Genomic DNA, 12,325 nt, shown 5'->3' with positions numbered 1-12,325 from the left:
ACATGTGACAGTCCTCCTCCTGCTGCAAAGCATAATCTAGGTTCTTCTGACAGTCCCTAGCCCCTAAATACATGGGAGATACAGCCACTGCTGATCTCACACTCTTTCAAATTTACTAATCCAAAATTACATGTAAAAAATTTCAGTTTCTAATTTGTTCATATTTATGTGGCTTCTGTAATAGGGAAAAAGGCAGCAGGTCAGCACAGTCCATCTTGATTACTTAGCACCACTGAAAGCTGTGACACATAGGGCCAGCTGCTCTCTGACAGTGTAACGGAAGCTTAGAAAGGACACAACTTAAATTTTCAGGCACTGAAGTCCATTTATATCCTATTGTTTAAGCAAAATCTATGAAAGTGAATTGAAAGCTTTCATGTATTTCAAAAGGTACGTGGGTCAGACCAAGGCAACAGAAGGAATTTGAGAAGGTAAATGAGAGTCAGTTCCCTGTTTCACTTTTGAAATTTCAAATCATTTCATGACAAATAAAATAAGTAATAGCAGAATACATTCCTAGGATCATCAGCCCTTGCTTAAAAAGGTGGGAAAACATTATAATGTAATTTTGTTTAACTGCCAGTAGAGGCATGAAACTGTGGAAGTTCTTCATAAGTTAACAAGCAAATGGAAGAACTCATGTGCAAGAAAGTAACTAAAACATCTTTAATTGTTGATTTTCAGTCTATCTGGCCTTCAAAAGGTAAAATCATACCTTTAAGATATGAGGAACTAGAGATACTAGAGCAAATAACCAAAACTGTCATGCACTTAACAAAAGTAGGATTCAAACTTCACTAATTAATGTGAAAATTGACAGAGATCTATTCAGAGGTTTTCAGGGAGAATATTTTTATTTGTTCTTTTATGCATAGCAAAACAGTAGCTCCTGTCACTATTTGAAAGGCTTTGAAGACTATGTAAGGAAAACAGCCAACATGAACTACTTTCCACTTTGTTATTAGCTTGGTTCAAAAAATGCAGCAGTGAAAGCTGGTCTTTGGGAAGTGGCTACACTAGTGCAATCCATATTTTGAAAAACATACATGTCATTATGCAAGAAATTCTTCCTCACCCTGCAGGCCTGCCAGGAAGAAGGCTATACTCCAGACTGTAACAGCGGAGTACAGAGGGGTAAAAAATAGAAGGAAGGTGACTGAATCCCCTTCAGAGGTTTATGGCATTGGACTGTTTTCTACATGGGTCAGAGGTAAAAAGAAAAGGTGAACGGAAGGATGCTGCTACTTTGAATGTAGCCTGTTCCTACACAAAGTGAATTTTCATTAGGAGATTTGAAAAGTGTTGTAGCAGAAGCACGTTAAGATACTGAAACCAGCAATAGATGGTCCAGACTTCTCCAAAAATGCAAAAACTTCTGCCAATGCACACCCTGGCCAAGGGTTTCAAGAAACACTGAAAGGCATCGCACAGCTCCCAAAACAAGCAGGCATGCCAATGACGACATATGCCTTGGATCAGCTAGGGGCTGGGGGAAAAATCTTAAGCAGTTTCCACCCCAGCCTGTTGAAAAGATTAAACTCCATCAATCCACAATGAGAATATTGTAATTGATTTTCCCTTGGCTGCACTCAATGGGCAAGTGCTTCCCAGAGATGCAGCAAGGATTTTACTTTTACTAGCGTCTGTGTGTTATCATAGCTATACTCTTTTTGGCAAATAGAGGGAGACAGAAGCAACAAAAATATCTGCTAATCTTAGCTGATGCAAAGTAACTAAGTTGTCCTTTTTCTCACATTTGGTATCTCTTGTCTATTAGAGTTCTTATTGTTTTTCAAGGCAAGCCGCTCTTAAAACACAATAATAAAACAACAACAATCTACCTCTTGTCAACCACCAGGCAAGGAAAAAGTCAAGTACTAGGCTCTGCTTTAATATGACAGGGAAGAGGGTTTTTTACATGTCCTCACTCAATCATTCTCTAACAATTTGATTTGTACTGCAGCTTTTTAATAAAACTTACATTTTCCTTCTTCATTCCTGCACAGGACCTTGGTATCATCTGTACTTTCTATAATTTCAAGAGACTCCCCTGGTTTAACTTGTAAGTCTTTAGATCCCCATCTTCGGTGGGGCAAATCCTGGACTGTGGTGGTAGAGTACAGAACTTTAATTTCACCTTCAAACTGCAAAAATAAAATAAAGAGATAGTGGTTTGAAAACATCAATGTAAAGCTTATGATCATGTATTTTTTAGACCAATATATTTCCATTTATTCCTAAATTTTTGAAAATTAGGCAAATACTTGTTTGTGATATGTAGTATATGCCCATGCTTGCCATTTGGACTTACAAATGCTCAGACCACTATTTTACAAGTAGTAATACTTTAGCTTTCAAAGGCAAAATAATGGATTATTTACAGATTAGGGGTTACAAATTAGAGGACAGCATACAGAAATTTTAGTCTTTATGTTTTATGTGAAAAAAACTTACTTTGAACTTTTTTCTGAACTCTTTCTCTTCTCTTTCCATCTTTTTAAGCTTTTGTGCATCTTTTTCATCTGATTTACTTTTTGCAAGGCTTGATGATTTTGATGAACTAAAGCAAGAGGTTACAGATAAAAACAAAATTAGCAACACATCTGAGGTATTGGCAACCTTTCTGATAGTTTTAGGGAAAATGCACTTGCCTTCATGTGTCTTCAGTATGTTTTTGTTGCTGTACAAAACTAATATGGATAATACAATACAGATTTGATTTCAAAAGAAATAAAAAGTTGGGGTTGTCTTTCCTGCTTTTCTCTTTTAATGAGTTCTGATGTTAATATATCTATCACATAAGTTAATATGGAAAATTATTCAAAGTATCTAGTTGCTACAGCAATGAGAACTTTAAATCTACCAAAAATAGTTTAGGTGAATGATACCCATCACTGTAGAATCTCTAGGCAAGGAGCAATTTTTGTGAAGTCTACATACGTTTGGGCAATAGGCTGAATAACATGTCCCACTGTGGAGGCAGCTGGAACATCTTTGCCTTTCATACAGTAGCTGTGTTAGTCCTATGTGCCCATAGAAGACCTTGCTATACCAGGGAATCTGCAGTACATGGCCCATTTCAAGTCCTGTTGTTTTTTCCACATTCCCGATGCTGTTGACTTGTACCAATGAGTATGGAAGGGTTTCACGCCCTAACTGCATATGTTCCTGATGCTGTACCTGGGAATTTAAAGTCTGACTCTACTTTTTGATCCTTCCTGATCTCTGTAGGAGTTGTGGATGACAGTTTCACTGATGATGAGTGTATGTGTGTATGTCAGCTAACCTAGATTTAGATTAGGAGGGCCATGTCTTTTCCTTTGGATACGCAGTTCAAAGAGTTCTCTCTGTTTTAATGCCTCCAGTCTAGATTATTGTAGTGCACTCTGTAGCTCCACCTGAGTGGACTTAGTGACAACAGAATGTGACATGTTGCAGTCATCTTCACAGATGCATCTGTGCTCATAACACATCTGTGCTCCAGAAATGGTCATAACTTCCTGGTCCAGGGATAAAAGTTTTCCAAGTTGAACTTTACACCTCCAGATGTGTTTCATACTTACAACACCTTTATCTCCTTTTCTCTTAAACTACTGCAGCAGCTGAGATCAAGTACTTATGCTAACAGTCCCCAAATTTTGATAGGAAGAGGACTGTATGCAGAGAATCTACAATGAAGTACCTTCAGGCCATGCATTCATTTCTACCTCTTGTCCATCAGGGACTGAATTTGTTGAAACTCAAAGCATGCTTATTTATTCTGTAGTCTAATTATTATTTCAATCTAAAATGGAGGCAGGGAGCATTCAACGGCCATTGTCAATAGTAGTGTTATGAGAACTAGAAAACCTGACAACACCAAATAAAGCATACATTAGCAGCAAACTGCCTTTAGCAAATACTTTGAAAATGTTTTACAGTGTATTACAGATTTCTAATCAGGGGAATAATTCCCATTTCCACTTGCTTGAGTTCAGGTGGTGGAGGAGGGAAGTCTGAAGAATCTACATCATCATAAACATCATTGTCTCCACAATCTGAAACAATAGTGTTTAAAAGAATGGAAAATTATTGTGTGATCCTTGAGTAGCAAATACATTATGTTACAATCTATGGTAGTGTAGCTAAGTTGACAAGAAATTATGGCAAGTACTGTAGCCATTTACCATGTATAGTAACTGTGAGTTCTCTGTTTTGCACAATCTACTGTGCAAAAAAACCACCAGCCAACCTTTTCAGAATAAGACTCTTTATTAATAGGTATTCACTGGTATTTTAATCTTCTTAGGCTGAAGCAAGTTTTAGCACATGTTGGCTAATACAATAGCCTTTAATCTTAATTTTAATTAGTTCATTTCCCACTGTGTTGCATCAAAGTATATTTTTGGAGTCTGATTTTAATGTACATTCAGGCACTTCTATAGCACGCTGGTCAATGCAACGTTGCTTAGAACGTTCATACGTGGATATGAATCACATGTATGTTAGTTTTTAGGCCATCTTGCAATGCCAAAGCAGTGGAAAGAATTCTTACCCCAAGAATATACTTTGAATCACATTCAGCATATTTGTAGAGAGGAAGCAATTGTTCAACTCATCAAATCAATGGCTAGAAAAATCAAAGCAGGAGATAAAAGATTTAGAACTCAGTTCAGGCAACAGCCTCAAAAATTGTAAGAACTTGCTTTTTATTCCATGGCTGAGCTGATATTTATGAGTATATGTTATCTTACGAAGACACTGCAAGTGATAAATAAAAACAACAAGCATCTCTTTACTTTTGAAGTCTTGCATTAAATGCTTTTTTCCAAGTATATCTGTTCATACTTAATGTCAAATAAAATGAACTAGTGGAAATCTCACATAGAAAAATCATTACTTCTTAAAAAATACATTAAATTGTTTTCTAGAGAGCGTGCAATATATATGTATCTCCTTGTCTGTAGCCAAATCAGTCACAATATTTGAAATTTGTTTGCTGGATCTGGTTAAGCAATGGGAAATCCTGTTTCCTTCCTTGGGTGTATTTTTGTGACTAGCATGATACAGAGTAATATACACAGAAAAAAGGATCAGGAATCAATATGGAGACTGAACAATAGGCTATTAATTACCTTTTCCAAACTGCTTTGTTGAAGGAGACATGCTGGAAAAACAAGGTGCTCATTAAGTATTTATATCACATTAATAGGCTTTTGCATCATTTAAATAATTTTAAAAACTTTCAACACAAGGACTCCAAGTAATCTCCAGACATTTTGAAGCTCTGCTGACACCAGCAATACTCATGTACTACATGTATTTTTACCACTGAATCAAAGTGGTTCAGAACTGAATGAGAGGAGTAAAAACACCAGTTGCTGATCTAACCTCTAGGCAAAGTGGGTAGAAGACAATCTTTGCATTTTTCTATTTGGCATATTATTCCCAAAATTTGGATTAATGGGACTAGATTTACCAGTTTATTTCAGCCATGTTGTAATGCTGAGCAAAGTACATTTTAACTGAGGATACAGCAAACTTCCATCACCACAGTAGCACAAAGATAATGGATTATTTTGGTGTTCTTCACCGAAAAAAATTTTTGGTATATTTTAGTTACCAGACTTATGCAACAAATACAGCTTGTTAAAAGAATAATTATATTATGCAGGTGAAAAGAAAGGAGGTCAGTGTTTTTGCAGAAAAGTATCATCCTGAGCTGCAACTTGATGCATGATTCATTAGGCTGCTGTAAGAACATGTTAGTAGCATGTGATCAATGCTTTATTAGAATTAGTTAATGTGTACTGTGATTTCCTGGCAGACTCTTACAACAAATCTCCATTATCTTCTGCCCCATTGACTTTGGTTGTTTTTTCTCGTACACTTTTCTTTTTGCCATCTTTGACCTTTAGCCTCTTCAAGATTCCCCAGGACCAGATATCATTCTTATCTTCATCCTGTGATACAGACCTTTGGAGTATGCATGCAATTATCACAATGTAAAGTGTAACATTCTTTTTAAAAGGTCCAGCTTAAATTCTCCATTGATGCACATAATTCTCATTAATGCCAGCAATGTATATACCACAAGGTAAGTACACTTACCTAAATGCTAAACACTAAAATGCTAAACTGGAAATATGTTTGTTAGGTCATTTGTAGATATTGAGACATATTTGTAGGTATAGATATTAATCTAGTAGCTTACTGTTTCCATCTTGTTACTCAGCAAGCTAACATTTCAGTTTGTTGTTTTCATTTCAAAGCTCTTCTGTCTAGTTGGGGATTTGGGGATTTTCATGATTGCAGCTGCTTTTGCTGACATACCAAAATTGATTACAGAGCAAAACTTCTCCAAAAAACCAAAGAACCCCCTTTTTTTTAGCTTCACAAATTCAACCTGAGGTATACCCACTCGCTGATCATCCTAATACTTGCTAATTATTATGCCTAATTCAAAAATACTAAAAACTGAAATGAAAACACTCTGTTAAAGAAGCAAATTATTTAAATTATATGAAAACATACCTAGTTACAGCATCTTCATCATCAATCCCATCGTAAATTTCTTGATCAGAAGGAGGAGGTGGGAACATCTCTTTAACAGATCAAACAGTGAATTAATGCATTTACATTTAATGCTTCTGAAGAGGGTATTCATTACTGGCCTCTTAAGTATGTCAGATGTGTGTGCAGTTTGTGCAATATCCTTGCAAATGGGATCTTTCTGTAAATGAGCATGGCCCATTTATTAAAACAGTGATTTAGACTTATCCCAGTTGGGAATGCCATCCAGAGCATTTAAATGTGCCACTGCCAATCACAAGAACATGAATACTGAAAACAAATGCATTGACACTGTATTCGATGAAATTCTAAATCGCTGATTTTGGCCCAGTCATTATGATGACTGATGACTTTTACATTTTTGTGTGCAACTGGAGTGATGTTTGGAGATGTCAGACCAACATTCTCAGCAAGTGACGTCTTGTGTTCATCCACAGAAGCCAGAGGCAAGCGCAATGTAAGCTCCCCATTTTGGTCTCAGTTCTGACCTTTGAGCCCCACCTCCTTCAGTGCAGGGTTAGCTCAGTTTCCATGTCCAATTCTAGCCACTGGTCAGAGTAATCACTGAAATCTGTACTTCGCTGGCAGCAGCTTCATTCAGCACTGCCAGGGAATGCTTCTGCCATGACTAGTATCTAAACTCTAAGCTGAGAAGATGAGCTGTGCTCTTGTGATCAACAGAGAATGCTACATAAATATATGTGCTGCCAAAGGGGAAACTGGGTTTGAATGTGTGTTCTTGACAGTGTGAAACTGCTGCAGTGACACTGGTTAGGACTCCAGAGTATCCCTGAAACTGAAGTTCTCCATAGCTCTGTCAGCAAAATGCAGCTTTAATTGGTAGTATTACTGGCTATTTCAGAACTGCTTTTATCCTGAACAAAACCTCTTGGTCATGTTAATATTTTGCCAATTATATCTGTGCTGTTTTGTGGGAAGATTTACCTTCACACGCAAAAAAACTAAAGTTTTGTCATCTTCTGGCATGCTTCTGATTCACAGTATCTGAAGACAAAACTTTTGTCTCACCCAAGTTCCCATAGGTGGAAAGAAAGTTAATTTGGCCACTATACTTCCTTATTTATTGTCTGTTAGCTAACATCAAACATGCTTATGGATAATTACTGCATTATCTGGAAGCTGCAGAGGTCTGGATTTGAGGGTAGGAAGTACACAGAAACAATTGCCCCCCCAAAGTATATGTAGAACTTACTTCCAGCTCCACTGCGACCACCACTCTGACTGGAAAAGCAAATGAGACATTTTAGGGAAAAACAGTCATCCTTTGGAAAAAGAAAACACCATGATCACCCATCACTTGTAGTTATTAATTCTAAACTTTTTGGCTTTGGCACTCGTCTACATTGCCAGCTGAGCACTACAAATTCTGCACTGAAAGCTCAGGTACATGCTTGTGTGTTCTATATGGGCAAAACCTAAATGTGCCAGTTCTTTTTTTCTCTCTGTTTTTACCACACTCATGCCAATTTCTTACAGTCAGATACTAGTTCATTCTCACTAATGTTAAAGAAAATGTGTCATCTAATTAATAAATGAACTAGCACTTAGATGAGGAGAGATTCAGGTAAAGCAGAAAAAAATACTCTGTTTTTTTTTCCTTGGAAAGAATTCATAACAATTCAGAAAAGAGGATTTTAAGATACCATTCACAGTAATTCAAAGGGGAATAAGAGAGAGCGTTATCAATACCATCTTTAGTTAATGTTAAAAAAAAAGGACAGTATTTTGCAAGTAAAGCTGTGAAGCAAATTCTCTGTTTGCATAAATCAATGCAGATATTTCAAGCCCATGCACATTTTCGTATGAGCAGAACATTCAGTCTTAATTTTTAGTAATTGTTAGCAACTGTTAGCAATTTCCAATAAAGTGTAATTTTCAAGGAAATGCAAACTGATGTCTAGAGTAATGTTTTAATATATTGAGAATATATTTAATATTCCTGTTGATAACTTTAAACTAAAGTACAAAATATGACTTAGGATCATAAGATAATTCATGTTGGAAGGGATCTCAGGAGGTAATGTAGTCAAACTTGATTGAAATAAAAATATAATCTGACTGAACACTACAGAGTGCCTCCAAACCCTTTAGATTCATCCCTTATGAGGAGATTTTCTTGAGATGGAATGGTAAACCAATGAATTTATTGCTCAAGTAGCTTTCATTGGGTGATGCTTTAAACCTCTAACTGCATGTTTCTAACATTTCAATGAGTCCATAGTAGCCCAGTGTTCTAACAATAACTGAAAAAAACCTGATAAGTTCACAGTAGCTGAGATTATTTCCAGGTCAGAGCCTTACTTAAACTTACACATCAAAATAAGATATTTGTTAAACTCTTGTGCCAAGAAATCCTGAAACACAACAGCCCTAGTCACTTATTAATTTTGGAATATTAACAATACTACCAATAATGAGATAATACTATTTGGTCAAGAGGCTTTTTTTTACTATGGCATTCTTACAGTAGTTTCAAAACATGTTGATATATGTCAGACCTTCCAACAATTCATGGTCATGAACTGAACAGAATGCTATTAATCACTGGAGGAGATAAAAATGTCAAAATACAGCTTAAAGGATTTAACAAATCTGAGCCATTCATTCATCCTTCCAAGTTTCTTACACTGTTATTTTAGTATGCAACAGGGTAAGTAATCTTGTTTGCTTTTGAATTCAATGAATTTTCTAAATTCCTTGCATTGAGGTGGTTAATTGTAATGCTTGCCATACTGAAAAGGATTGGCCAAAGATACTCCTGCAATGAAGTACCTAATGCTCAGATGAGCTAAAACCTAGAACTACTAAAGCAAATCTTCTGGCTAGGTTACAAGCTATGAGACCAATGTGCAGGGAGCAAAACTGATATTGAGCAACCTGGAAATATATCAGATACAAAACTATATTGGTTGCTTAAAGAACACCAGCCTGAAGATAGATCTTTCCAAACACTGTTTCTGGAGCTCATGGGGATGTTCTAGCAGCTGAGGATCCACTGCAGCCAGCTGCAATCCCTTTGTTCCAGCCAGGCCTCTAAATTAAGGTGCTGGGAAGCAGTAAAAGCAGGTGTAATGGCTGAATGTTTCAAGATGGTTGTCCTACACATTGAAATCCTCTATACCCATATGCAGACCTCTTATCTGCATGCTGGGGTATGTGTTTCTGCACATCAGGACATGTAATGAAGAATGAGCACTGGTTTGTTGCACCACATGACAGAAGCAGACTTTTGTGTGAGGTCAGGTAACAGAGGTACCACCGTCATGTTGGGTCACATGATAGCCTTGACTCTCGTCACAAGATTACTGGGATATTTCCCTTCCAGCAAGTTTGGTACACTGCTGAAGACAGCACTTCTCTAACTGCAGATCTATCTGATGTGAAAAATACAGGACATTGAAGTAGAGAGTCTGCAGTGTAGCACTGCATTGCAAATAAATGTGAGACTGTGCCATAGAGGAGAAACTTCTGATGAAGTCAGAAAAGTATAGCTCATATCCATCTCATGGGATTTCAGAGGGCTTATTTTCAGGATTATACACATTAGCCACATGCTCTTCTGAAGGGCCATCCTAGTCATGCTTCCAGAAGTCCCTTCTCTTTAAAAGGAAAGAGGTAGTAAGGCTCATAGTTAGACTCGTAGTAATACTCGAGAGCAATGAGGGTGGTCAGTTCTCCACTGCAGTGAGTCTTTCCATTGCTTTTAAAGTCTTTTGTTCTTGCATATTAGAAAAGGCAGTATGTGACTTCAAAAGACAGAACAAGAAAAGAGAGTGAGGGAAGAGAAATAAACTTCCTACAGGTGATTTGTAATTCTGCATGGTGTGCATTTTGTTCTCTTTTGGACTGTAATGCTGTAGATTCTCTTCCAATAGTATGGATTCCTCCTGAGTATGAGTGCTAATAGATGCTGGATTCCAGAATCAATTCTTCTTCCTCTGAGTACTCCAGTTTGAATAGCTCAGTTACATGTTTCTGATACAAATGGCTGTTCTAGTGTGACAAGAGTCTGCTTTGTTTTTGTAAAACTTCCCCTGTCTAGGCTGACTGGGGTGAATCACTGGCTCCTTTTCATGCATTCCTTATACGTACCTGCTAATACTGTCCTGCTCTCCAACATCATCATACACTTCTTGGTCACTCTCTGGATGTGTCACAGCAGCTCTGGTAGGTGGTTGTTGCTTTCTTCTTAAAGAATCATAATCAATCTCCACCATGGTTGTTTTAATGTATCCATCTAAATGAATGAAACCATATAATTAGGCAGAGATAGTTTTAAAGCTCATGGTAATGAGGTGAGTTTAACAGAAGGTTCAGAATCAGTGATTGAATTGTTTTTTATGATCTTTGAAAACTTTCAAAGAAATGTCTCATTCCAAGCAGCCTCACCTTGAGTCTCTGTCTACACAAATACAAATCTCAGATCTGTCTCAGATCGCCCCTCAAGCCCTCCTCAGCTGGTGTTAACTTCACCTTTATTTGCTTCTCAGCTACAGTAGAATTTTCTGTGCAGACTTCAGGAATCATGGGGCAAGCTCCCTTTCTCAGCTAACCTTGGGACCACTGCAGTCTCATGGCATATTTCAGGGCAGTCCACAAGCTAAAAATTCTGACAGGTCATTAGGAGGGAGAGACATTGTTGGCATTGATTTTGCTTCAGGTTGGTAGACATGCTGCAGCTGCATTGCTATCCTCTTGTCCCTAGATCTTTGCTAAAAAGATCTGGTTATATCCTTGGGTGCAATGGCTCAGAAGAAACCTGCAGCAGAGCAGTTGGCCTGAGATTGGGAACTCTGTCTCTCTGCTGAGGGGAATTTTAGACAGGTGTACTCCCTGTACAGAAGAAAGCAGGAATGGATTTTCTCAAAGGTGAAAAATGCTCATGCATTTCTTGAAAATGGAAAATCCCCTGCTCCACTGCTTCTGAGTGAACACACTTTTTAGTGTGCTTCCTCTCAAATCTGTAACACATTGATTTTTCTCTTTTATTTAAGTGATAAGAACTGATTTTCCTCTGTTGTTTGGTTTCTTCACAGACCATTACTGGCCTGTGAACACTGAAGGCTGAAGCATTGCTGAAACAAACTGGGCTGTACCATTGATACTTGTCAGTGAGAAGACTTGTACAGCTTGCAGTTTTGCTGAGGCAAGAACTGGTTTATGAAAAGTAAATTAATTAAAGGTAAATTAATTAATTGACTGCACATACTCAAGAAAATACCCTTCTCCCAGCTTTCACCAAGATTTGTTTTCCTATGTACAAAACTTCAAAGTATCACAGAAAAGCTGACATTGGAACCTATCTCTTGAGATCATCTTGGCCAATTCCCCCGCCCAAGCAGAATCTGATAGAGCAGGTTGCTCAGGGCTGTGTCCCATCAGGTTTTGAAGATCTCCATGGCTGGAGACTCCACAACCTCTTTGGGAAACCTGTTCCCTTGCTTGGTCACCCACACAGTAAGTAAGTGTTTCCTGATGTTCAGACAGAACTTCATATGTTTCAGTCTGTGCCTGTTGCCTCTTGCACTGTCACTGGGCACTACTGGAAAGAGCCTGGCTCTATCTTCTTTACACCCTCTCATTAGATATTTATGAACAATTATAAGATCCATCCCCCCAAGCCTTCCATTCACCAGGCTGAACAGCCCCAGCTTGCTTAGACTCTCTTCATATGAGACATGTTCCAGTTCCTTAATGTCTTTTTACATCCAGCACTACAAAGTGCTTAGCTGGTATTGTCCAGTTCTACATG

At 37.7% G+C, this 12,325-nt stretch overlaps 1 protein-coding gene across 4 annotated transcripts in view; it reads right to left on the bottom strand.

Moving 5' to 3' along the window:
- The window catches only part of FYB1 (FYN binding protein 1), a 69,479-nt gene that overhangs the window by 5,817 nt on the left and 51,337 nt on the right, over positions 1–12,325 (bottom strand). For 2 of the 4 annotated variants that reach the window (XM_030005279.2, XM_030005280.2), the window contains exons 9-16: positions 10,666–10,810; positions 7,766–7,794; positions 6,514–6,583; positions 5,815–5,955; positions 5,115–5,146; positions 3,929–4,037; positions 2,455–2,560; positions 1,982–2,144 (exon numbers count right to left, since the gene is read on the bottom strand). In XM_030005279.2, coding sequence (XP_029861139.1) covers positions 1,982–2,144; positions 2,455–2,560; positions 3,929–4,037; positions 5,115–5,146; positions 5,815–5,955; positions 6,514–6,583; positions 7,766–7,794; positions 10,666–10,810 — 795 coding nt within the window. Of the gene's footprint in view, positions 1–1,981; positions 2,145–2,454; positions 2,561–3,928; positions 4,038–4,534; positions 4,610–5,114; positions 5,147–5,814; positions 5,956–6,513; positions 6,584–7,765; positions 7,795–10,665; positions 10,811–12,325 lie in introns of those variants that run through there. The other 2 variants (XM_030005281.2, XR_005931565.1) reach the window with 2 other exon arrangements.

This window comes from Aquila chrysaetos, chromosome Z (assembly GCF_900496995.4).
Source record: "Aquila chrysaetos chrysaetos chromosome Z, bAquChr1.4, whole genome shotgun sequence".
Taxonomy (NCBI): Eukaryota; Metazoa; Chordata; class Aves; order Accipitriformes; family Accipitridae; genus Aquila; species Aquila chrysaetos.
The sequence above is the reverse complement of the archived record's forward strand: the minus strand, read 5'-3'. Positions and strand labels throughout refer to the sequence as shown.